The sequence below is a fragment of the Coenobita brevimanus genome, chromosome 114 (genome assembly GCF_032717465.1).
Source record: "Coenobita brevimanus isolate Jiangsu-jjx chromosome 114, ASM3271746v2, whole genome shotgun sequence".
NCBI classification, from domain to species: Eukaryota; Metazoa; Arthropoda; class Malacostraca; order Decapoda; family Coenobitidae; genus Coenobita; species Coenobita brevimanus.
In genome coordinates this window covers 2,752,361-2,774,897 of record NC_137067.1, presented here as the reverse complement: position 1 = coordinate 2,774,897, position 22,537 = coordinate 2,752,361, and the positions used below count along the sequence as shown (strand labels likewise).

General features: G+C 43.2%; 1 protein-coding gene across 1 annotated transcript; it reads left to right on the top strand.

The window, feature by feature from the left end:
• On the top strand, positions 1 to 21,374 carry Tbcd (tubulin folding cofactor D). The gene is made up of 22 exons (XM_080286897.1): positions 1 to 85; positions 1,749 to 1,980; positions 3,179 to 3,349; positions 3,963 to 4,144; positions 4,693 to 4,831; positions 5,537 to 5,747; positions 7,895 to 8,117; positions 8,557 to 8,705; positions 9,408 to 9,519; positions 10,400 to 10,517; positions 11,036 to 11,190; positions 12,559 to 12,649; positions 13,438 to 13,624; positions 14,011 to 14,169; positions 14,864 to 15,076; positions 15,444 to 15,614; positions 16,090 to 16,223; positions 17,381 to 17,532; positions 18,273 to 18,468; positions 19,073 to 19,258; positions 20,226 to 20,411; positions 21,009 to 21,374. The coding sequence occupies exons 2-22, from the start codon at positions 1,768 to 1,770 to the stop codon at positions 21,219 to 21,221; spliced, it is 3,561 nt and encodes a 1,186-aa protein (XP_080143023.1). The 5' UTR covers positions 1 to 85; positions 1,749 to 1,767; the 3' UTR covers positions 21,222 to 21,374.
• Positions 21,375 to 22,537: the final 1,163 nt, after the last annotated feature.

The following is a 22,537-nucleotide window of genomic DNA, read 5'->3' as shown; positions in this document are numbered from 1 at the left end:
TTTTCACACATTAGACAGGCATTATGTACTGAAACACCATCCTGAGTGATTAACATTAAAAATTAAGTGCATCCATCGAGTACAGGTATGTTCAAGGTTCCAGGTAGAAATTATCCACCTTAATAATGGGGAAAGTGTGTGTATAATAACAGGTGTGGTGTTATGGACTCAGCTGATCACCTGTGTTTTGTTTATATAAAGGGGTGACTGACTCATGCTGAGGAACGTGACTCATTTTGCTGTCTTGCACCATAGCTGAGTGTAGGTGTTAGATCAGCAACAGGCTTGTCTCCACCACTCCATAGGCCAAACGTGCAGAATTTTCCTAGAATCTAGCAGGCATCCCAATAATGTAACATTGACGTTATTTCTGGTGGTCTTCAAATTCAGACAGGTTTCATGCTAAGGTAATTTAGTCATAAGACATACCAGTCGCATTTTACAAAATTCTCCTTCGGAAATTTGGTACTGGTTCGTGTTAATACCTCCCTCATCTCAGTCCAAAGATGAGAATTTGTTTTTCCTTTCCTTTTTTTTACTGAAAAATACATTGGAGTATTTTGTTTCAATCTAACCTTCCTCTTTGTAGGATAATCCCCTCCTCATTTTTTTTTTTTTTTTTTTTTTTTTATGATCCTGCACTTCCTTAGAAATTTGCATTTTTTTTTTTTTTTTTTCCTCTGAGACCAAGATCCATTGGACAAAGCAGTAATTTTCTTGCTTCAGCCCATATCCAACTTAGCGATGAAAGGATGATTTTTCCCTTTGTTGTTTATGTGGCGCATTCAGTTTTTTCATTCATTTCCATCAGAAATTTTGAGATTTGCCTCCTCGGTATTATTTTACAAGTGGACACTATGCAGTTTTGGAATTTTAGCACCATTATCGTATAGTATAGTCCCTAAGGATCACAAATAACCCCCATTACCCCATTTGGAAATTGATTATTACTTCCCTAAGATAGGTTAGGTATGTTGGGTTTGGTTTGGTTAGTTTTATTGTGTTCGGTGAGGGGCATTTCCGACAAAAATGAAGGTCAGAAACATTCGAATCGCATCAAAAACTGCAAGAAAAATATATTGCACTACCTGAGGGGTGTATTGTCCACTTGTAAAAATTTACCGCCTCCTCCCCCCAAAATGAGTAACTTGTAAGCCATTTTAGGCATTAACCCAACATGACCCCATTCAGCCTAACCCAGACCACAGGCATTTCAGTCCCAACCAAAACACATTCCAACCTTACTTGAGTTATTGTCCTCACATTCCTGAAAAACAAGCACAGGAATGGGAAAGCACTGGTTACTGCAGAGGAAAAGAGGTTTGTGTGGTTGAGATATAACTAGAATTCTTCCCAAATAGCTGGTTTGATTATGAGCTGAAATGTCACCTTGTCCCTAGCCATCAGGTTGCCCATTCTCCAAGTCACACGTCTCTCATTCTGCCTCTCCACTGCATCCTTTTACCTTATCTTTGATCTCCTGTTCCCCCGTCCACCTCACGCGCATGCAGTCTGTCATTTGTTGCTTTTTTCCATGTGGCCAAACCATTTCATGAGTAATGTTGATCTGAACAATTACTCTTCATATGGTTAGGCTTGAGTGGAAATCAGGATTCTGTGGCTTGAATGATTTGTTAATGGTTGTGGGCCTATTTCCTGTAATTTTATAGTTTTCATACTTCTGTGCATTCTTCCATTTTTAGCTAGCGTGAGGATCGGGATGATGATGATGATATTTTACCTTTCAGAATCATATCCAAGACAAGGATGGGTGTGGATATAGAGGGCGAGGTTGGTGGTGGGTGTGAAGTTGGTGAGAAGCCAGAAGGTGAGGATGGGGGCCTGGCGTGTACCTTAGACATGTTCCGTGAGCACCAACAAGTTCGTCTCATGCTGGACAACATTCACCAGGCCGTCCAGACAGAGTTCACAGCTGAGAAGGCATTTGAAGACCTCAAGACTATTTTGGATTATTACCAGGTTAGTACGTGCTTCCTACGTGTCAACAAGTGGGTTGGTGGAGGGTTAGTGCCCCTCCCTGTAAAACAACTAACTCAGTGTCAAATGGCCACCCCTTAAGGGATTATGGCGTCTGGCAATAGATAGATAGATAGTAAAAGAGAGTTGGTGCATCCTTTCATTTCTGCTGCAATATATTTGCATGCATTGGCCTTGGTTACCTGATGGCGACTCTCCTTGCTGCTTAGTCTCTTGTAGCCCCCTATTCAGTCCCTTATCTCTGAAGTCACACTCCATGACCTCATCACAGCCAGGTCTGTTTTGGTCTGCCTCTTGCAACCTCAACCCTGGTGTTCACATTTCCCACCTTGTGCACCCAACTTTCTTCCTCCATCCTCTCCACAGTTCAAAAGGGAAGTGTAGGACAAGGATATGACACCTCTTTTCTTTCCCAGTGAAGTGATAGGTACTGAACTGACTTTAGCTGATAGATGGAATGAAGCACTTAAGTGTGGATGTGTATGCCTGTGAGGTGGAGTCAGGATTCCAGGGGCTTGAATGGTGAGTGAATGAGAGTGTGCCTCATGCAGTTGAACAGACTTTAGTTAGTTAGTCCTTCAATCATTTTTTTTTTTCCCCTGACTCTCTGGACCTTGCCTAACCCCATCCTAGGGTGAGAAGAAAGTCTGGATGATGATGGTAATGTTGTTGTTGGTGGTCAGGGGGCTTCTGTTGCTTAAAGTTATGATACTGTAGTAGATACAGTATATATTGTGTAGCATATCTGATCTATCTATCTCTATTTATTGCCAGACGCCTCAATCCCGTTTGGGGTGGCCACAAACAAATCGCCTCCAAGTCGCCCTGTCCCCCGCCATTTCACTGCCCTGCTCCCAACTCACACCCCCCTCAGAGCTTATATATTTTCATACTGTTGATTGGACTTATGGTTTATTTTAAGTGACTTTGAAGTGCTCCTAAGATCTCTTCCTTAAGAATTTACTCTCTACACTGTACCTTACTATTTTTTTGTATGTTGTTGATCTAAACTGTTGTATGTGTGTATTAAAATTATGTAAATAACATAAAAGAAAGTTAAGATGTAATGTGCTATATAAATCACAAAGGAAAAAGTACAGTGAAGCCTCCTTTGCCACTCAAAACATATCCCAGAGCTTTATAGAGGAGGACAATACTGTTATCCTTCTTGTCCACACAGGAGCAGCCGCACCTACTGGACCCCCACCTCGAAGGCCTCCTGCAGCAGCTCGTGACCATCACCCGAGACCGCTCCCTCCCACCCCAAGTCACCCTCCAGGCCTTCAAATACCTCTGGCTCATCACAAAAGTCCGTGGACACAAAGCCATATTTAAGAAACTCCCCCATGAGGTACATTCTTCCATAGGTTTATAATGATTTGCAGGCAGTTGGTATTATAAGCTGGGAATGTGGTAACGTACAGTGAGGACTTGCTGTACCAGTATATGTTTACCTGGGAAGAAGCACCCTCGTCTGCTGTGCTTGCTGGTGCTTGCCCTGCCTGGAGTGTGGCAGCCAAATTAAATATACATAAATACAAACTTGCTGTCAGTAGGATAGTAGAGTATGATTAAGTGATGATATTTGGGTATAATTGTTGCATAGTTAGCCTCAGAAAGCAACAGTGCCCTTCTATCTATCTATCTATTTATCTATTGCCAGACGCCTCAATCCCGTTGGGGGTGACCACAAACAAATTGCCTCCACGTCGCCCTGTCCCCCGCCATTTCACTGCCCTGCTCCCAACTCACACACCCCTCTCTCATATACCTCTCCACCCCATCCCTCCATCTCATCCCCAGCCTCCCCCTCCCTCTTCCCCTCTCCACCTCACTCACACACACTCTCTTCATCAGTCTTTCACCCTCCATCCTCTCCACATGACCAAACCACCTCAGTGTGTTCCTCATAACACTTCCTATCACATCCACATCCACACCACAACGCTCCCTTCTCATTGCAGGTAAAAGATCTGTTGCCGGTACTACAGCTTCTAGAGGCGACTGATGCCAGTGTGGACTTCTACCAGAGTTATGTGTTGCTGCTGTGGCTGTCTATTATTGTGTACATGCCGTTCAATATGGCTGCCTTTGATGCCACAACAGGGACTGGGGAAGGAGTGGCTGGACCTACTGTGGTTGAAAGGTTTGTGTATATGATGTTTTTGTCTACAGTCTACCCGTTCCTCGTTCAGCGATAGTACTGGCTTTTACAGGTGACCTAACGAATGCTCCATAACAAAGTTTCCTTCACTTCCCAAATCACCGACCACCCTCTTCACCTCAGACAAATTTTCTCTCTCTCTCACACACACACACACACACACACACACACACACACACACACACACACACACACACACACACACACACACACACACACACACACACACACACACACACACACACACACACACACACACACACACACACACAGTCTCCCTCTTTAACCAGCCACTCCCATTGAAGTGGCAACCTAATACTGTACTCGAGGACTTACTCTGGGTAGTCTCATCTGACTTTTCTCACCATAAAAGCAACATCAGTGGTACTGGTTAGGCTTTTTGTAAACTGGATGCCTTGGGAACATTCACAGGGACTACCTTGGGATTACAAAATTAATAATAGGAAACAGTTCACAGACAGCTCATTCAAGTAACATTTCGTATTGACTGCCTTTATTATTGTCAACAGAGTGCTAACTGTGATCAAGACCCACCTTAAGTCAGCGCAGAAATCTCGTGAAATGGCCGCATATCTGGCAGCGCGCTTCATCACCCGCCCAGACCTCAGAGAGAAGCACCTCCCACTTTTTATAGATCACTGCTTCCAGGTTAGTAGTAATGTAGACACACTTCATGAATGGTATAAGTGTCTGACTTCTTTGATCGGGGTTGCTGTTTGTAGTTCTCCACCATTCTTATTGTCTCCGTGTTTTACTATCATATCTCTCGCCATCGTCAATTGAGAAGGAGGGTCAGGATAATGCTGATAATGAGTGATAATAACAAAGCTGTGTTAAGATGATTAATATAAAGGTGTGAGTATCTTTTATAAATGTAAACTAGAACCATCAGTATGCCTACAGTATTTGTATGAAGGTTAACCACCCAAACTGAACACATATTTTCAGGTTTTAGAGAACACTCCAATTAGTGAGGTGATAACTTTTCACAAACTGGTGTCTGTGTGCATTGGGATGGTGATGGTGATGGTGATTTATTGTGTATAGTTATGATGTTGGAATTGAAAGCTGTTGTTGTTAGTATTGGTAATGTCATTGTTATTACTGTATTATTGTTATTATTATTGTTGTTGTTATTATTATACAGTAATTAATATTGCTGGGTATAGTTGTTGTTGTTGTTGTTACCCCAGGCTCATCTGGACACAAGCTCAGGTAGATGTCAGGAAACTGGCTACCTCAGCTGCAAAACTGAGAACATATTCTATAATTTTGCAAACATACCTGGAGACTGTAAATCAGAATAAAGTGTAGTCTTTTTGAGTAAAGAGTAACTCCAGCCAACATTTTCAGGTCCTGGAGAATACCCCTGCTACTGAAGTGGCAGGAGTCTTCCACAAACTGGGATCTTTACGTGCACTGGGCCTGATCTTCAAGCAGGGGCGTCGGGAGGAGCTGGCGGGGTGTGCTGGTGTGGTGCTGAGACGCCTCTTGGCATCAGGCGTTGCCAGTGCACCTGATACACCCGTCCGAAAGTTGGCTGTCAAACTCATTCAGCGTGTTGGTAAGTTGGTGCCAGGTTCTTTGTGTGTTGTGTTTTGCTTTTATATATTTTTGGATGCTTTTGACATTTATATTCAGCTTAGGATAGACTTTTTAAACTGTTGGGGTCAGTTACAGTCTTGATAAACTCCTGCAAAATTTGTCCTTTCTTAACATGAATAAAAGCATCTGAAATTTGTAAGATTGAAATCCAAGATACTGACATGTCATGAGGAGCTGGCAGGGTGTGCTGGTGAGGTGCTTAGATGCCTCTTGATGTCAGGAGTTTGCAAGTGCACCTGATACACTGCTCTGAGAGATGACTGTCAGATTCATTCAGTGTGTGGATTACCAGTAGTTAATTCTGTATATCCTTTTTTGTGTCTTTATGTATACTTGTTGTTGTAATCTCTTGTTTGATCATTCACATAACTGACTCAGTCATTTGACCTGACATTTACATAGCTGTGCTGTTCTGTAGGTCTTAATTACCTGATAGCTGCCCTCCCAGCTGCCTGGTTTGTGGTTACTTACCATATTCTGAGGTCTTAATGTAAGACCTCCTTTTGTTTCTTCTTAGGTCTGTCCTTTGGCACTCTGCCTTCAGCATTCTGATCCATAATGCACCACACCCACTTAGCCTCTTCTCTTTTCTCGAAATGTCCATACTATCTCAGTCATTCCAGTTGCTTCATGTCACAGTCATACTTTATACCAAACCATCCTCAGTGCTGCCATGTCCAACATGTTTTTCAAGGAGGCATTGCTTATCTGTTCATATCTAGAGCCTATCTCAGTACACAGATCTGAGGTACTGCCCACTCTTACGCACAACACGACTATTCTCACTTTCCACCACAGGGCAACCATCCACCCTGCTGACCATATCTTGTATTTCTCAAACCATACCATAAAAAGTTTCTAGAGAAGGGAAAGAAGTTGTATGCGGCTTTCATGGATTTGGAGAAAGCATATGACAGGGTGGATAGACAAGGATTGTGGAAAGTGTTGAGAATATATGGAGTAGATGAGAAGTTGTTGAATGCTGTGAAGAGTATGTACGATGGTGCGAAGGCTGCAGTGCGTGTGGATGGTGAACTAAGTGAATTTTTCTCTTTGAAAGTTGGTTTGAAACAGGGATGTGTCATGTCTCCATGGTTGTTCAATCTGTACATGGATGGGGGTAATAAAAGAGGTACAAGGTAGGGTAGTGGATGTTGGAGTGGCCCTGGTGAGAGAGGATAGTGTTTGGAAACTCCCTGTACTGTTGTTTGCAGATGATACTGTGTTGTTGAGTGAAGACGAAGGGGAGCTGCAAGGCTTGGTGGATGAGTTTGAGAGAGTGTGTAAGAAACGGAATCTAAAGGTGAATGTAGGGAAGAGTAAAGTGATGGTCTTTGAGAGAGGTGAAGTTAGTGAATGTACAGCGAGGTTGGATGGTGAGGAATTGGAAAATGTGAGTACGTTTAAGTACTTGGGTAGTGTGATGAGTAAGGATGGAGGTTTGGAGGGTGAAGTGCTTGAAAGGGTACAGCAGGGAAGAAAGGTTGCTGGTTCTTTGAAAGCAGTGATAAGAAACAGGGAAGTGAGCATGGAAGTGAAAAAGTTCCTACATGACAGTATTATGATACCAACTCTAACGTACGGAAGTGAAGCTTGGACATTGTTGGAAGGGCACAAGTCAAGAGTGAGAGCAGTGGAAATGAGTTATTTAAGAGGAGCCTGTGGAGTCACATGGAGAGACAGGCTGACGAATGAGGATATAATGGAGCGTTGTGGTGTTGATGTGGATGTGATAGGAAGTGTTATGAGGAACATACTGAGGTGGTTTGGCCATGTGGAGAGGATGGAGGGTGAAAGACTGACGAAGAGAGTGTATGTGAGTGAGGTGGAGGGGGGAAGAGGGAGGGGGAGGCCGAGGATGAGATGGAGGGATGGGGTGGAGAGGTATATGAGAGAGGGGGGTGTGAGTTGGGAGCAGGGCAGTGAAATGGCGGGGGACAGGGCGACTTGGAGGCGATTTGTTTGTGGCCACCCCAAACGGGATTGAGGCGTCTGGCAATAGATAGATAGATAGATACCATAAAAACTCACGGCCTATATTCTCTCTCCCTTTTTTTTATCCTTCATATACACAAATACTGTATTCACAAGTGCTTTTCTTCACAGGCCTAACATTCCTAAGGCCAAAAGTTGCATCGTGGCGGTACCAGCGTGGCAGCAGGAGTCTGTCCATCAACGTGCAGGGTGGGGGCGGGGCAGCAGTGGCCGGGGCGGAGACGGGACAAGCATCTGGCCACACCACAGACGAGGAAGAGGAAGTGGCAGAGGAGGTGGAGGAAGTGATTGATTGTCTCCTGCAAGGGCTTAAGGACCAGGATACTGTTGTTAGGTTAGGATAATAGTTTTGTTTATTGTTTCACTATTCTTTCATTGCTTCATCAGGCATGTAGGAACCCAGTTTGTATATACATCATCCTTGTGAAACGCATCTTGTAATCGAACAAAACCATCTAAAAATAGCAAATATTGACAGAAAAGATATGTAAAAAAAAAAATCATGGTGTCGAGCTTTGAGAGCTATGCTATTTAAACTGGTAATGCAATGATTTTAGCAAGCGTGTAATTTGGAATTTTTATAAAACATTTGTAACTGTCAGATGTGAGTGGATTTTATCCCCCATAGCAGTGATACAAGATGGGCATAGCGTTCCATCATCACCACATGCTTCCGAAACTACCATCAAGTATAGAAGGCCTTTCCACACCAGTGCACTCTGTTTTAGTAATATGGACCAATGTGATATTTACTTTATGCGTTGTGGTTACAGATGGTCGGCAGCCAAGGGTGTGGGCCGAGTAACAGGTCGACTACCCCGTGAGTTTGGTGATGAAGTTGTGGGTGCCATACTGGAGCTGTTCTCTACACGGGAGTCTGACAAGGCATGGCATGGTGGCTGTCTGGCACTGGCTGAACTGGGTTAGTATTATGTGTACACTGCTTGTATTATGACTGGCAATAGTTCGCTGACCATCCCCTGCTGGCATTGTTCTATGTTCCATATTTCTCATTTCCACCCACATCATAGAGTATCGATCCTTCTGAGAAGATCCGTGATAGTTCCTTGCCAGCATTGTGTTCTGTTTTCCATAATTCTTATTCCCTTACATATAAGAGAGTATCCTTCCTTCATTATACTCCTTTGTTATGGTATGTGCTTCATACTGCTATCATGTAAATAATGTTTCATATAACACTGTACTTCCCATACTTGCCTAAATATCCTTTTCATACCCTTTTGATATGTGCTTCATATTGCCATGACAAGAATATTTCATGTATCAGCCTCCATTACCACAGTCAACAGGGATGTGTCTGCAAACTTGATAGTGGTAGTACTCTTATGATTCACAGGTTTTGCTCACTGTCTGTTCTTACACCTGGTTTGAATAATGTGTGAATGATTATGTGGTCCATTTCGCAGGACATGTTTAATAATTCTCCCTTTATTGCGCTTTATCTTTATTTGTTTCTGGATCCTACCTCATTCTATCTCTTAGGTGAAAGTGGTGATGTTGATAATTCCCTTTCTCTTTTGCCTTTTCCTTTGTTTTTGGATTCTGCCTCACCCCATCTCGTAGGTGGGACGTAAGATAATGATATTGATGATATTTATTTTAGCTCGCCGAGGACTTCTTCTACCAGAGCGCCTACCTGCTGTGACCCCAGTACTACAGCGTGCCTTGGTGTATGATGAACTGCGTGGCCAGTGCTCTGTTGGTGCTAATATAAGGTGAGCAGCCATAAACACACCATGCATCATTCTTTCAGCTTAACTTGGCCCAGATGGATGTCCTTTTGTAGTTTAATTCAAATAGCTCAGTGGCAGAAAGAGACAATACTGTGGCTCTGCATCCTTTCCATAGCATTTCTTCTTGACTAGCATCATATTCCAGTGTCAATCTTTTGCTACAAGCCAGCATTGAAGATGGAGAGATGGTTGTTTTAGATCAAGTTAGAGTAAAAAGAGTATAGTATGAGAGCAACTGTTATACAAATCTGTCCATCTGTTTAAGTATAGCAAACATTTTAGTCCCAGATAGGTAGCCATAAAGAAATCACCTTCATATCACCCCCATCCTCTGCCATCAAGCTGCCCTGCCCTCATCTCACACCACCCTCATTCATAGACAGGCTGTTTACATTTTAATCAGAGATATGTTTCAGTATATCACAGCTTTTTCCATACAGCAGGGTTTGAAAATTTAAGGAAACTGGCAAAATCACGAATTATCTTTACATGTGGCAATGAAACCTTAATTTGCAAGTTTTCTTTATTAGAATGCAGATCTAATAGCAGAGTATACCGTCAGAATAGGCTGCTGATCATGAGGTCTTATTATATGGAAAGATGTGTAATGGAGAATGAAAGACTGACTGACTAAGAGGGTGTATGTAGGTGAAGTGGAGGGAGGGAGAGACCGAGGTTGAGGTGGAGGGATGGAGTTCAGAGGTATATGAGGGAGGGGGGAGTGAGTTAGGTGGAGGGCAGTCTAATGGTGGGTGACAGAACAAAGGAGGCGTTTTGTGTGTGGCCACCCTTTGCCGCATTAGGGCATCAGGCTATAGATAGATAGATGGTAATTCTTGTTCCTGGTGGTTTGTGTGTACAGAGATGCAGCGTGTTACCTGTGCTGGGCGTTTGCTCGTGCCTACCACCCAGACCAGATGGCACCATATGTGAAACAGCTGGCTACAGGACTCCTCATTGTTGCCCTATTTGACAGAGAGGTGAGGGATTTGTTAAACACTTGGCAATAAACCTTTTGATGATGCCTTGTTTATTTAGTTCTCACCTCTGCCAGACAGGGTGATTCAGGCAAGGAGAGAACTCACTTAGCAAAGATATTAACTCCTCAACTTTAGCCTGCAGTCCACTGGGTTCATGTCTAGCCAAACCTGGTGTCAAAATAATAATAAGAGATATGCGAGAGGTTGTGTGATGATGACAGCATGGTGTGGACTGTATTTTATGGTAGTACTGAAGCTTAGAAGGGACATAGCCTCACTGTACAGTAGTCTTGCTAGATGACTGCAACACAATACATACCCGGTACTAGACTTATTTTTCTTTTGTTATTTTATTATAATGCAAGGAAGAAAGAACCAAAGGCCAGAAGCCTGTAAGACTGTTCCTTCCAAGAAAAAACAAACACAAGGTAACAGAGAGCCAAGTTCAAGATCTGTTCATTTCAAGATGCCTAGAGACCTGAGAGTTCTTTGTGAGCTTCTTTGTATCCCCGCCACAGATTCCGTGCCGTCGTGCCGGTTCTGCAGCGTTCCAGGAGCATGTGGGTCGGCAAGGCACCTTCCCACACGGCATAGAGATACTCACGGCTGTTGACTATTATGCTGTTGGGAATCGCTCCAACGCTTTCCTCAACCTCAGTGTCCATGTTGCCAAGTGAGTTGTGACTTAACCCCTTTACTAACATGATTATTATTATTATTATTACAGTATTATTATTATTATTATTATTATTATTATTATTATTATTATTATTATTATTACTGTTACTATTACAGTACCCTCGCGTCCAACACAGTAATATTGTCATGCATGGGTCCCGTGTTGGACCAAAAACGTGTTGGACAAACAACAGAGCTTATGGGGAAAAATGAAGTATGTCAGCAACCCTACGAAAAGTCACCCTAAATACCTACCATATACCTATACATATATTGGTACTACTGTAATTATAATAAGTGGTACTGTACTGTGAATGATAACTAACCTTTTAGGATAGTGTTGGTGGGCTTGCTGGGAATGGAAGGTGATATCTGAGACTGTAGGTAGTCCTACTGGGTCCCTGAAGGATGGCTGGTGGCATCACTAGCGGGTAATGGCTGCTGCTCCTCCTCAACCTCCCTCATAAATCCTTTGAAATTCCTCTCCCCTTTCTTCTGCCTCTCGATGAATTCTAGCTTGGTGGCCTGAGGGAGGTGCCGCCGCTTCTTGGGGTTCTTAGAAGGCTTCCTAGGCATCGTGAGCAGGGTAAAATGCAGTAGCAAGGGCAGAAAATGCAGCAAGAAAAAAGCACCTTCCAATGCGAATTATGTGAATGAGTGGCGCTGTGGCGGGAGAAATTTAAACAAAACATCACGTGACAGCAGAAGCGTTTTTAATTGGGCGGCATCACGATCACGTCACGATAGCGGGCGGGGAAGGCTACTTGATCAGAAGTTTTCATTGGCTATCATCATCATGGGAATGTCCAGTATGACTGTGTTGGGCCGGGGGTGATCGTGCTAGAGGCGAACTCTGCGGATTTCGCCCACTTCTGGGAGCTCCGTCAGTGTTATGCTTACGCACCCGTTTTACAGTACTTAAATCGTATTAAATCATACTAATTTTTTGCCCTCCGTGCTGGACGCGAATCGTGCTGGACAAATGTGTGTTGGATGCGAGGGTACTGTATTATCATCCATCCATCCATCCAATTCTATGTTGCCCCATAAGGAGCTTAGGAACCTGAGGCTAGACAAATTGGTCCTGACATTTAAGATGAGAGTTTATTATTATTACAGTTCATTTATCATCATCATCATCATCATTATTATATTATTTATTTTATTTGTTTATTTTGATAATGAACAAATGCTTATGTACAGTTTGGGAAAGGTGTTTTGAAATCTAAAGCCACCAAAAATAAGACCTATACCATATTTGACAGTAATAATATCAATCTTCGTTTCATAGTGCCCATTTTTCACGATAATCAGTTTCAGAATTTGCTTATAATTTCTTCCACAAATGATTTATATCCTTCAGGTATCCAGAATACACGCAGGCGCTAATTGACCACCTGATTGAGAGAAAGGTCAACCACTGGGACTCAGCCATTAGGGAACTGGCGGCAAAAGTAAGCATAGGTTTATTTTCAGATACAGTAAAAGTCTTCCAATCTGACCACCAATAATCTGAATATCCCAATACTCCAAATTTTTCAAAGGTTTTTTTTTTTTTTTTTTTTTTTTTTTTTTTTTTTTAAATCCAAGGATTTATCTGGTTTGGACGTGCCCTTGGACTTGGATGTACTTGCTTGCAACTATTCATCTACATTTCTATGCATTTCCAATGAGTAAAACAATAACATATCATTTTAAGTGTTCATTTAATGATCATGTACATATTTCTAATGTTTCCAGAGGTCCCTGACAATAATCTGAAAAAAACAGTACCACAGTCCAAAAGACCCTTGATCCCCTGCTATTTAGCTTACAGGACTTTTACTGTGTTGTGTTTTGAAAGATTCTGATGTTTGTTATGGTGTAAAGTTGTTTAGTAATGATGTAGCACTGTGGCAATTTATTTTAGGTAGTGGGTGACAGTAATAGCCGTGCCATACAGTTTTATTCTGCTTAAAGATATATATTTGGGGTTACTTCAGTACAGTATTATATTGCGGCAAATTTTGCTCTTCAAAGGGTTATGAAATCAAAGCCACAGTATTTTCATTGCCATAAAAGACTTTGATTCATTCTTCTTCCTCCTCCTCCTTCTCTCTCTCTTCTTCCCTCAGCACTCTATTCTCTTCATTTAATTTCATGTGTTAATGCATTCTATTCTCTTCATCTAATTGCGTGTGTTAAGATCACACTGTTACACTGTGAATGAAACTAATGACAGTGTTTGTTCCCAACCCATTAGGCACTGCACAACCTAACCATGGTGGCACCCCAGTACATGAGTGAGAAAGTACTAGGTGGGCTGGTATCAGGCAGTACAGGTGCCACACTGGTTGGTCGTCATGGATCCATCCTGGCGTTGGCTCATATCCTGCATGCACTCTCAAAAGTTGCTGCTACTCAGGCTGTGCCACTCAGTACATTCATAAGTAAGCACCGTTAGTGTTTTCCTGTATCTCTGTTTCATATACAGTAACTTTTTTATGAGGGAATAAAGGTGGATGGTGCTAAGGTCTTGGTATGGAATGAGAGCATGGAAGCTACAAGAGGACTGCAGGAAGGTGTAGTTGTGTCCACATTAATGTATTGGTGTGAGCTAGCAGTTCAGTGGATTTACATTCAGGGAGGCTGCCAGAGATTGAGCAGCATGGAGAGCTACCATTAGTTGACCAAGGCCAACACACATAAGCATGTTGGACCTTTTGTAAACATGAACAACAAGCAGGGGGCTGCAATAACAAGAAATTTAATCTGCATATGCCTCTGCCTTCTCGGTTTTAATAACGTGTATAAATAAATAATTATATTGTTACAGGTGATGATGTCCTGAGTGGTGTGGTTGGCATCGTGGGCAGCCTTGAGGAACGTCAGCTGTATCGAGGGTTAGGAGGGGAGTACATGAGGCAGGCCACTGCAGTCCTTATTGAGAAGTGTGCCTTAGCTGTCCTGCCTCTGCACAACAATAGTATTCTAGGTAAGAGGATACTACTGTTTTAATTTACCTTTTGTGATGTTCAGAATTTGTTCTTTGTTAAGCAGATAATTCAGTTTTCTTGTACTTTTCATACCACAGACCTCCACATCGTCCTTTCACGGCCCTCGTATCGGCAACTTTTTTTTTTTTTTTTTTTTTTAGAACAACAACAGTATTCTCAGCGTGATGTTACAGTTTTCATATACTTTTGATGTTCATAATATATACTGATGCTACTTTATTTGCTTTTGCTGCTCTCCCTGTATGCAGCTGTAGCATTATTGTATATAAGATGAGAACATCAAGTGTGGCCCCAGAAACTTACCTCTGTCCCTTTACGTGCTCTTTCTTTTATTGCTACGTGAATAAAACACTGTGTAAGTTCTTTGAAATAGCAAAAAGTTAATTGGTATCGAGGTAAACTGCAAAATTCTGGTTCAGCATTATAAATTTGCTGCACAGTGGACCTGTTAAGATGGACATCCTTCCCATCAACTTAAGGGCTCTGTCTGTGTATCTATAGCTAGACCCCCTAATCTTGTGAGGGGTGGCCACAAACAACTCCCCTCCATGTTACCTTGTCCCTTGCCTTTTTGCTGCCCTCCCCCCCACCTTGCACCCCTCTCTCTCTTATATCTCTACTCCATCCCCCCATCTCAACCCCTGTCTTACTGTACTATATAATTTTTTGCAGAGGTGTGGCATGGTTTGTTAGAAGACTGCATGGTGTACGCTGAGGAAAACATTCGTGCTGCGGCTCTGGAGGCGATAGCACCCCTGTGGGCCACGTATTACCAGCCAGATGGTGAGAAGAAACTGCAGTGGAGAGATGCCCTTATTACCAGATACACCAAAGCACTCACCACTGATAAGGAGATACAGAGCCTGGGATTTGCTGCTGCTTTAGGTTAGTTGAGTCATACAGCCATGTGGAGAGTGAGAGACTGATGAGGAGAGTGTATGTGAGTAAGTTGGAGGGAGGGAGAGGAAGGGCGAGGCCAAGGATGAGATGGAGGAATGGAGTGGAGAGGTGTATGAGAGAGGGGGGGTGTGAGCTGGGAGCAGGGCAGTGAAATGGCGGGGGGAAAGGGCGACATGGAGGCGATTTGTTTGTGGCCACCCCTTATGGGATTAAGGCGTCTGGCAATAGATAGATAGATAGGGTATAATATTGCTTAGTGGTTGAATTGGTTAAAGCATTCCAACCACATGTAACTCACAAGGGTATAAGTCTGATGGACGGTTTAACATATATTCCTCCTCTTTTTCCACAGGCTGCCTCCCACGTTCATTAGCTTGCGGCAAGTTCGACCAGGTGTTGCCGGCGCTGTTGTCTGCCACCGAGATCAGACCCGAGACCGCCAGCTGGGCCCAGACGCGTAAACAGGCCATCACATCCACACTCGCCCTTACCACAACACTTGGCATCAAGAAAGGTGGAAAAGGTATGATAATCGTAAAAGAATGGTAGCGGCCAGTCCCATAATATCCCCTTCAAGGTGTTGGGGCCCAAGGCTAAGCTACTGTAGTCCTGTATTTTCAAGGGTAGGTAACCAGCCCTCTTCCCATGGTGGCATGTGATCAGAAAACCTCCAGTTGCCTTTTGGGGATGGAATTTACGTAAGTCTGCACAGTCCTTTGTTGTTACTCAGCCAGAATCTTATGTTGTAACCAGTCATTTCATCCATCCATCCAGTCAATCTCTGTTTTGTCCCACCAGCATGGTAACGAGCAACACAGATACCACTCTTCGACAGGAAACAGTCACACATTCCACATTTTTTTTTTTTTTTTTTTTTTTTTTAAGTCTAGCAGCTGTAGAGAAGTAATTAGCTAGTTTTGGCACTTCATAGCTTCTGGTCCATAGGAAACATTAGCTGTAGATGGCCAGCCTTATATGGTGATGTACTTTATTTACAGGGAACGAGTCTGTGTGTGAGAGAAATCTGGCCACGATATACCAAGCCCTTTTGGCCGCTTTGGATGACTACACGATGGACAGACGAGGCGACATAGGAGCCTGGGTCAGAGAAGCAGCACTCACAGCCCTGAGTGTGAGTTGTGGGGATCTGGTTTAAATCTTTAGTTTATTTATTATGGACGTTTGGAGGGTGACATGCTTGAAAGGGTACAGCAGGGAAGAAAGGTTGCTGGTTCCTTGAAAGCAGTGATAAGAAACAGGGAAGTGAGCATGGAAGTGAAAAAGTTACTACATGACAGTATTGTGATACCAACTCTAACGTATGGAAGTGAAGCTTGGACGTTGTCGGAAGGACACAAGTCAAGAGTGAGAGCAATGGAAATGAGTTATTTAAGAGGAGCCCGTGGAGTCACATGGAGAGACAGGCTGACGAATGAGGATATAAAGGAGCGTTGTGGTGTGGATGTGGATGTGATAGGAAGCGTTATGAGGAACACACTGAGGTGGTTTGGCCATGTGGAGAGGATGGAGGGTGAGAGACTGACGAAGAGAGTGTATGTGAGTGAGGTGGAGGGGGGAAGAGGGAGGGGGAGGCCGAGGATGAGATGGAGGGATGGGGTGGAGAGGTATATGAGAGAGGGGAGTGTGAGTTGGGAGCAGGGCAGTGAAATGGCGGGGGACAGGGCGATGTGAAGGCGATTTGTTTGTGGCCACCCCAAATGGGATTGAGGCATTTGGCAATAGATAGATAGATAGATTTATTTATCAAAAGGAGCTCCTACCTCATCCTAGGGTACGGTGAGGAGCAGCAGCGTCCAGATTAATTTATTTATTTTCGCTCTCTGAACCCTACCTCATCACATTCCTAGGTGAGAAAAGAGGTCTGGGTGGTGATGATGATGATGATTTGTACACTTTCTGGTGCAGGAGAGGGACACCTTCATGTAGTGGCGCTGATGTAACCAGGCGGCTCCACTGCCTGATAATACAAACGTTCCTCATCTGCTTCCCTGTTCTCCCAGAAAAGGATGGTGGACTGTAGAAGAGGGACAGCTTTGGCCTGCAGTCCACTAGGTTCACATTCTCAGGGTACAACGTCTAGTACTGTACGTTTACCTCTCTCTTCCTCCCTTGCTGTCCATTTTTGCGTGTTCCTCTCCTTCACCCTATCTTCACCTCTCTCACTCACTCCCCCTCTTCCCTCCTCTCCCACTATGAGAGAGAGAGTGAAGGAGAGGATTAGTGAGGGATAAAACATGTTAAAACCTAACAGTATTTCCTTTTTCTCAGACAATAACGGTTGCTGTGGTCAAGGAAGATGCTAGTCTACTCTCAAAGGAAATTGTTGAAGAAATGATGTCCCGAATTTGCCAGCAAGCAGTTGAAAGGATTGATAGGACACGCAAGGTGGCCGGATCAACATTCACCACTCTCTTGTATAGGTAGGAATTAATGTGACCCTCATTTGTCGTCCTTTTGTGTGTGTGTGGCATTTGATTAGTTTTTCATTCTGTCAAGTTTATTTTGGCTTTCTGGACCTTACCTTACCTTGTTCTAGAGTGGAAAGAGAAGTCTGGATGATGATGATTGTGATGTGGTTGGTAGTGGTGGGTAGGTTGATGGGTGCATGTGTGAATGGTTGGATCTGTGCTTGTGTGCATGTTTGGAGAGATTTATTAAGATAACAGTAACGGGAGGGCCAGATGCTTAGTGTCAGTATTGATCTTAGTCCCTTAAGCCTTTGAGCCTATGATAGATTATTCACCCACTGTCCTGGGATACAAGGTCACTGTATCATCCAGGTTACCAGTTACCTTCACTGAGTGTTTCCCTTGGTACTTATATTATTTTTCAACCCACAAAGGGTGAATGGACTCCTTAGGCTGTGTCCACACCAAATGCATGCTTGCACAGGTGGGTGCTGGTGGGGGTTTTGCCTCACTGATACCCATACAGGTGGTCACACTGGACATGGGCAGGTGCAGATAAGAACATCTCTGGGCTACAGTGATGCTGAACTCCAGTCTGTGCCAGGAAGTATTTGGTGTGGAAGTGGCCTTGGTTGAGTGGGGCACCAGCTGCCTGCACCAGGATTACAACCCTGGCACTATTGGGCTGGCAGTGTTGTAACCAGCAGTGCCAACAACTCAGTCACTGTAGCCTGTTATTTTTGCACCCACAGCTCCCCACGCTTACCTCACATCCCATGCCTGGAAGCGGTAGAGAAGATTTTCCCACGTGATGTGTGTGAGAGTATTAACTGGGCATCAGAGCGTTCCACATTCCACCTATTTGTCCAGCTGCTTGACCTTCCTCCATACCGAACCAGAGTTCTCCTCGGCGTCCTGTACTCTGCTGGGGGAATATCGGCCAACTTGGTAAGCAGGGAGTCATTCTGCTTGTACAGTAAATCACCTGCACTTTATGAGTAAAGGTTGCACTCCATAATTTCCAAGTTTTCATAAAATCAGTCCATTTTCCAGTCCCTTTTTTTTTTTTTTTTTTCCCATCAGGAGTGTAGGAACCCAGGGCTAGGCTGGTCAGTCTTGACATTTAAGGCAAGGGTAACCAGCTTCACATATCCATGAGTGGCATTATGTGAGCAATAAACCTCAACTTCCCCTCAGATATGGACCCTTACAGGTTCAGTCTGGTTGGAGCACCTTACTTGGCATTTCTTCATAACATTACTATTAGAAACTGGATTAAACTGGTGAATGAACTGTATATATGAGCAGTTTATTGCTACGTACTTTAGCCTGAATATAATGTCTGTGTCATGAAAGTGTAAAGGAAGTTGCCCTGATAGTTATTCATAATCTGTTGGCAATAATGACCTTGAATAAAGAATGCTTATTAATAAACTTGAATGGAGATAGCTTATGCCAGGAACGTACTGTATGTGCATTTCATTTGTATATGGGTATAGATTGTCGTGTATATGTATGTATGTAACAGTAATATTCATACACCCTCAAACAGTCACGTTACACCAGTGAGGCACTACACGGATACTTAAATGCCCGTGTGGATAAGCCTGAGTTGCTACACTGCTTCTGGGAGACCATACTGAAGTTGTTTGCAGATCACCAGAAGGTTGACAGAATCACTCTCCCACTGATCAAGACTTTGGGTGATCTCCTCAGTTCATCAGCTGTTTTGGATACAGTAAGTACATATCATTGTTTTGTTGTGTTCAAGGAGAGGTAGGGGATATGTGGAAGGCAGGGGGGTATGTGTTTAAGGAGAGGTAGGGGTGTGTGGAAGGCAGGGGGGTATGTGTTTAAGGAGAGGTAGGGGATGTGTGGAAGACGAGAGTAATTACACATATAGTTGGTATGTTTTCATCTGAGGAAACTGGGGCACTCATAGCTTGAATACTAAGCTTACATGAAATTCAGTGAGCCTTGAGGTAGGAATGAGTCTTTCAGGTTACTAGTCAAATCAGCCTTTCAGTCTAACTACATTTGGCTGTCAACTGAGCTGGGAGGAGTTAGGGACCATTGTCAAGTGAAAATAAACTGACTGCAGCTGCATTTGGTACTTAGTTTAGCTCCCAGAGAACGTACCCTGGCCTGTCTCAGTATGGGGATTCTGTAAGAGGATGCATGGTGGTGGAGAGTCTCTTTAGCTGACAGTAGTACAGGTATAAAAGTCTGTGTCACTTATACTTAACAATACTACAAGTCTGTGCCACTTATACTTAACAATACTGCAGGTCTGTGCCACTTATACTTAACAATACTATAAGTCTGTACCACTTATACTTAACAATACTACAGGTCTGTGCCACTTATACTTAACAATACAACAGGTCTGTGTCACTTATACTTAACAATACAACAGGTCTGTGTCACTTATACTTAACAATACTACAGGTCTGTGTCACTTATATTTAACAATACTACAGGTCTTTGCCACTTATACTTAACAATACTACAGGTCTTTGCCACTTATACATAACAATACTGTAGGTCTTTGCCACTTATACTTAACAATACTACAGGTCTTTGCCACTTATACTTAACAATACTACAGGTCTTTGCCACTTATACTTAACAATACTACAGGTCTGTGTCACTTATACTTAACAATACAACAGGTCTGTGTCACTTATACTTAACGTTTGTCATAGATCCTAGAGGGTGATGATACGGCCACAGGTCAGCTGATATCACTGCTGCGGAAGGAGAGTGCGCGGTGCAGTGACTACCACAAACTCGCCGCGGTTATCACGGTGCTGTGTGAGTTGTTGCGTCTGGCCACACCCACCACCACCAAAGCCGTCCTGACTCAGCTGTCCCTCTTCCTAGGCTATCAGGTGAGGGATAATACCTGCCTATAGCTTTTTACCTTCTCTCCCCCCCTCTTTTTTCTCTCTCTCTCTCTCTCTCTCTCTCTTTTTACAGTATCAAACTTCATTATTTTCATGGCAAGTCAGTTCATACTTTATAGCTGGTAATTTTTTTTCTTGTTTTTTTCTATGTTTAATGCATTTGAAGTTATTTTACTGTTGAACTGAAATAAGAGGGAGAAGGGGTGGTGGAAAAAAATTGTCAGGTTAGAAATTAGACGAGTTGCTGGATGAAATCAGTGATATATGCACATTTATTAAACCTCTGAGTTTATTTATTTACTTATTCGTGAGTCAGGATAAGAGATTTTTTTTGGAATTGAGAACATAACTGTAGTCTTCATTAACCTTTCCATTTCTTGGTGGCTCTACTAAGATGAATAAAATTGTTTGATAATAGCGAGAATTAAACACAGAATGCGTCATTGCGTTCAAGGGGTTAAGTATGGTGGCTTACGTTCAGCAGCGTTAAAATGGATTATGTCTAGCAGTACTACAGTGGATTATGTGTGACATTGTTATAATCAGCTGTGTCTATTTAACTGTTATATTTTCTATGGCCAGTATCCAAAGGTACGAGCAGTTACCGCCACCAGCCTGCTGACAGCACTGCAGGACTACAGTGACCAGGACATTGTGCCAGAGGAGAGTGTGGAGGAGGTGACCAACATTCTGGAGGAGACAGAGTGGATGAACAACCTGGAGGAGGCCAGGAATCAGCGCAACCGCATCTGTGTGTTAGCTGGGATCTCACCACCACAGCCGAAGAAGAAATAGAGTAACAGTAAGCTCCCTCTAGGTCAGATTTTATACTCTTTATGGATATGATGGGGCAATTACTCATCTCTGCTTCATTACCAACAGAAAATACAGCTCACAGACAGTCCATGATCTCACCACCGCAGCCTAAAAAGAAACAGAGTAACAGTAAGCTCCCTCTCGGTCAGATTATACACTTCTCACAGATATATGGCCATTACTTGTCTGTGCTTCAGTACCAACACAAAATACAGCTCACACACGCTCAGTATCTCACTACCACAGCCTAAAAAGAAATAGAGTAACAGTAACTTCCCTTTAGGTCACATTAAAAACTCAAGAAATTTGATGGTGCTGTTACTCTTCTCTACTTCAGTGCTGGAGAGGGACGCCTTGCACAATGGCACTGATATAACAAGGAGACTCCACTGTCTGGTTATGCAAAAGTCTCTCCCTCTCCCTATCCCTATCCCTCACAAGGAGAATGGTGGACTTAAGGAGAAAGGCAACTTCAGCCTGTAGTTTGCAAGGTTCACATTCAGATAAGCCTAAGAGCAGAGTAATAATAACAACAGCTCATTACTACAACTCACAACACACAATGTCCTCACTGTACTGCATCCCTTCGCATCACAGCACACTCACCTTCAGCATTTCTCAGTTTCATAGCACCAAACTCTTCTCTATTTATCACCAGAAAAAATACAGCTCACAAACAATTCACAGTGCCCTTAGTTTAAAATGCAGTACCTCACACCACAACTCACATACAAGTACTCACCTCATACACCTCCCCTTCACAAAACAGACAAACCTTCAACATAACCTGCACATACTGTAACATCTCTGGGAGCTTCTGGCTAAAGAGGTTGAGTTCCTACAGTCCACTTGTTCACATCCACATGAATCTTGGACCACAAAATCAACATTACTCATAGGCCACTTGTTTGCAGGTAAGGAGCGCCACATATCCCTTAATTTATAGGTCTACGCTCTTTTCATCAGTTTATAAAAAGCATTTGGGTGTGTGCCTGGATAACAGTTAGTCATTTGTGCTTTACCTAGCTTGTATTTTCATGAAGTTTCTTATTGTTTATATTCTCTTTGATGAAAAGTAGATGCAGGAGAGGGATGCCTTCATGTGGTGGCACTAATATGGCTACTTAGTTTCACTGCCTGGTTATGCGAATGTCCCTCACTTCCCTTCCTCTCTCCGGAAAGAAACATGGTGAACTGCAGGACAGCTTCAACCTGTAGACCACTGAGTTTATATCAGATGAGCCTGGGCCCACAACAGCATCAATAACAACAGCAGCAAACCAGTGACTATACTC

Coding starts and splice junctions, on each gene's coding strand:
- Tbcd (XM_080286897.1), top strand. CDS start 1,768: ATGGGTGTGGATATAGAGGGCGAGGTTGGTGGTGGGTGTGAAGTTGGT. Junction 13,625..14,010: donor GCCACTCAGTACATTCATAA/GTAAGCACCGTT, acceptor ATATTGTTACAG/GTGATGATGTCCTGAGTGGT. Junction 18,469..19,072: donor GGGGAATATCGGCCAACTTG/GTAAGCAGGGAG, acceptor ACCCTCAAACAG/TCACGTTACACCAGTGAGGC.